This window comes from Notothenia coriiceps, unplaced genomic scaffold (assembly GCF_000735185.1).
Source record: "Notothenia coriiceps isolate Sejong01 unplaced genomic scaffold, NC01 NC01_scaffold00037250, whole genome shotgun sequence".
Lineage (NCBI taxonomy): Eukaryota > Metazoa > Chordata > Actinopteri > Perciformes > Nototheniidae > Notothenia > Notothenia coriiceps.
This window is the reverse complement of record NW_011369951.1, coordinates 12,977,413-12,980,963: the sequence shown is the minus strand read 5'-3', so window position 1 is coordinate 12,980,963 and position 3,551 is coordinate 12,977,413. Positions and strand designations below refer to the sequence as shown.

The 3,551-nt window shown below is 35.4% G+C and overlaps 1 protein-coding gene and 1 long non-coding RNA gene across 2 annotated transcripts in view; both read left to right on the top strand.

Moving 5' to 3' along the window:
* LOC104966997 (uncharacterized) overlaps nt 1-1,282 on the top strand; it is a 1,743-nt gene extending 461 nt beyond the window's left edge. The window contains exon 2 of the long non-coding RNA XR_800711.1: nt 243-1,282. This is a non-coding gene — a long non-coding RNA (uncharacterized lncRNA). The remainder of the gene's footprint in view (nt 1-242) is intronic.
* A 655-nt stretch (nt 1,283-1,937) lies between these two features.
* LOC104967331 (uncharacterized) overlaps nt 1,938-3,551 on the top strand; it is a 5,193-nt gene continuing 3,579 nt past the window's right edge. Inside the window, exons 1-4 of the mRNA XM_010796741.1 lie at nt 1,938-2,072; nt 2,627-2,717; nt 2,932-3,101; nt 3,328-3,369. Coding sequence (XP_010795043.1) covers nt 2,006-2,072; nt 2,627-2,717; nt 2,932-3,101; nt 3,328-3,369 — 370 coding nt within the window. The 5' untranslated portion in view covers nt 1,938-2,005. The remainder of the gene's footprint in view (nt 2,073-2,626; nt 2,718-2,931; nt 3,102-3,327; nt 3,370-3,551) is intronic.

Sequence of the window (3,551 nt, the reverse complement as noted above, 5' to 3'; positions counted from 1 at the left end):
CAAGTCTAGTTAAAAGTTGGTCACAGATGTTGGGATTTCGTGTTCTTGATTGCATACAATAAATAATCATTATAATTGCGCTACTTGCAGTTGGGTGAATATCACAAACTACAATTCACAATGCAGTTATTACTTAATAATAAATAAGATTTACCAATGTGTCTGCTTGTTGTGCAAACACTCAGATGTAGGTATACTGTCTTAAAAACATTTCTGAAACAGTTTCNACCTTTTGTACGTACATGTAATGTTTGCATGAATATCAAGACCCATAATTGCTTGGATCATCATGTAATCAAAAATCTATTTAACTTAGATAGGTATCTCCCTCTTTGGGACACACAGCTATAATAACAAATGAATAGCATTCTATGCCTTATACCCCAAGTTGAACTCTCTCTAGTTTTTTTAACATGAAATTAATTTGTGGACCATATACAACCAAACCATTTCATTAACAACTTGAATGTTATCAACTGATGAATCACTACACAGAGAACGTACCAAAGATAAGCAATAAAAGCCTATACATTTTCGGATTAAAAGAAAAACGGTAAAAGAGCAAAGATACCACAGTATTTTACCACAAGTACGCAAAAAAAAAAACCTCTTAAATTCTCAGGAAATGAGTTGAAATTAGCTGATTGTTGCTAAAACGTTACATATCAAGTCTAGTTAAAAGTTGGTCACAGATGTTGGGATTTCGTGTTCTTGATTGCATACAATAAATAATCATTATAATTGCGCTACTTGCAGTTGGGTGAATATCACAAACTACAATTCACAATGCAGTTATTACTTTGTGTAAGATTTCTGCATAATTTGTTTGCTATTCAAGATGTTGTCACTCCAAATATACAAGCGTGTTTCATGCATTTTGTCAGGATGAACTAATTCACAATTATCTGTTCATTTTAATAAGCTGATGATAGCCTTCCTCTTAGAGAATTAGTCCCAGAGTTGCATAGCATGTAATACAGGTTATTAAGACATTGGTAAATAAGATTTACCAATGTGTCTGCTTGTTGTGCAAACACTCAGATGTAGGTATACTGTCTTAAAAACATTTCTGAAACAGTTTCCTCTAACAGGAAACCAAACCACAGAACTCTACATTTTGGGATAGCACTCACCGAAAGTGACATATCTGATGACACGTGACCCTGTCATGCACAAAGCATGTTTTAGCGCTAATTCTTCTTTAAATGTCAGTCATGGTAATACCCAGATAAATTGTGAATGTTACCTGTTTGACTTGAATAAATAAAACATGTTAAACATTTTTGATTTGATTCTGTCACAAACAACATACATGTGACACACTTGTTCAGACACTTAAAAAGATAACCACAGCGACATTTCATCAGAAACTCAAACCGGACACATGGCAACCACAAACATCACAAATGAAGGACATGGATTTGTCTTTTCTGTGTGCTTTTCTGTGTCTTAATTTTTGCCAAAAAGTATGGATGTTTCAGGGCTTAAAAATGTGCATGTGCATTATGACAGCAGATAAAAAACCCTGTGACCCAAAAAGTGTTGTAGCAACATTTTATTCTGACTTCAAAATGTGACATTCTATGCCGTTCAAGCTAAGAAATAATCATCCATCTCTCAGATTTCTGCCTCGTCCTCAGTATTTAACTAGCTTCTCTTCCACATCCATTTTCTTGCATGCCTGACTAACAGCAGGTTACTGTAAAAGAGTCTGTACGCAACACATCTTATGAACTGTAGGACAAAAATTATTTTAGGATAACCGACAGTATGTTTCACTCTATGAGTTAAAGCATGTTTTAAAAATGGTGGGGTATATTAAAATACAGCCATACAGCAGAAGGCCTAATTACAGGCATATCTTGATATGTAACCTAACATGTGACAGGAACCAAAACCCACACAGAGAGATCAGAAACAGCAGACGGAGAAATAACATTTGACACAGATCGAGAATGAGAAGTAGATATGCGCAGATCCTGAGAGCATCCTGTTTCTGTTTGACATGATGGCGACGAGACTGCTTCTGTTTCTCTGTCTGACGGGACATGTGTTTGCCAAAGAACCGCCTGGTAAGAACATTTAAAATTAATATTTTACATTTTAAGTTGAATTGTGTAATACATTATAACAGTTTTAGCCAGATTTGAAGGAGCCTAGGCAGGGCTTCTGTCAGATCTAATCTAAGTTTTCCTCCAACTATCATGAAGTGAAGCTACTTTTCTTGTTCATTCATTTTTATATATAAAGTATTTGTTAATACATATAAACAAAAATATTAGTCTTTTGAGATAACTTTTTCTAAAAATAGAATCCAGATTAGAAGGCAAGGACAGCAGAACTGACATGAAATATGATTACCGTTAGATGTTAATAATAATTAAAAATAATCAACTCCTTTAACCAAATGTTAATCAAACAGCCTGGTGGTTAACGGTAAAAGCCTTCCTTAGCGCATTCTTTGTAAATTCCCTATTACGCTCTGTCACCATTTCCTCTGTGTGGGTGGGGGGGCTTTAGTCTATTACCATTTGCATTGGTCTATGTGTAACCCTGCTGTGTTTTTGCTTAGTTATCTTCATTAATCTATGTTCTACTTATCTCAACCTTCTTGTTTCTCTGACAGATGTGGAGTGTTTAGTGATGCATCTGGAATATATTCACTGTTCCTGGAATAAGGACCGGACTCCAGAGGTCAATTACACCTTCTATAGCGGGTTCGTAATTACTGACAGTGACCCTGACCCTCTCAATCAATCTCTAAAGAAGAGTGAAATCTTGGACTAACATAAAATATAAAAAGTTGACATTTTAATTTATTTATGATCTGCTGTACAGGCACTGGTTTCTGAATGTACAGTCATAGACAAAAACATCAGCGCCATCCATTGATTTGTATGTGATAATGTATAAATAGTGATTTATTTACAGGTTCCACAACAAAACACCCAGAGAGTGCCCCAGCTATTTTTCAGAGAACAGCATAAACACTGGATGCAAACAGCCCTATTTACAAACAGGTGATAGGTTCTCCGACTTTAACACCAAACTGGTACATGGAAACGACAGTTATGAAAAGATACATGAACTCACAGAGAGAGGTAAGCATTTTTACTGGGGCTCATCCTCTGGAGATACTATTTAGGCAGTATTATTTGAAAATGAAGCACAACTGTAACTTAAATGTATCTTTTTTCTTTAAAGAAAATGCTAGTATTTTTGACATAAACTAATAAAAAGAAAAAAAAGAAATATTTTATTCATGTTTGCCCCATTACCTTGTTGCCATATTGTACTGTATCTTTGAATGGTCTGTTTTTTCTCCAGTCAAGTTCAATCCTCCCTCCTACCTTCAACTATTTGCCTCATGCTCACCCTTTTTTTGATTTTACTAATATCCTTGTTTCCTAGAAGAAATTTTTAACGGATGGTAGGTGCCGGATATCCGACAACTAGACATCGCTTGTAACCTGAAGAGGTGTGTTACTCTTTAGACCCAGGTCAACCTTCGGTAGTCCAAGGAAACCTCAGGTTAGGTTTTGAACCTGACA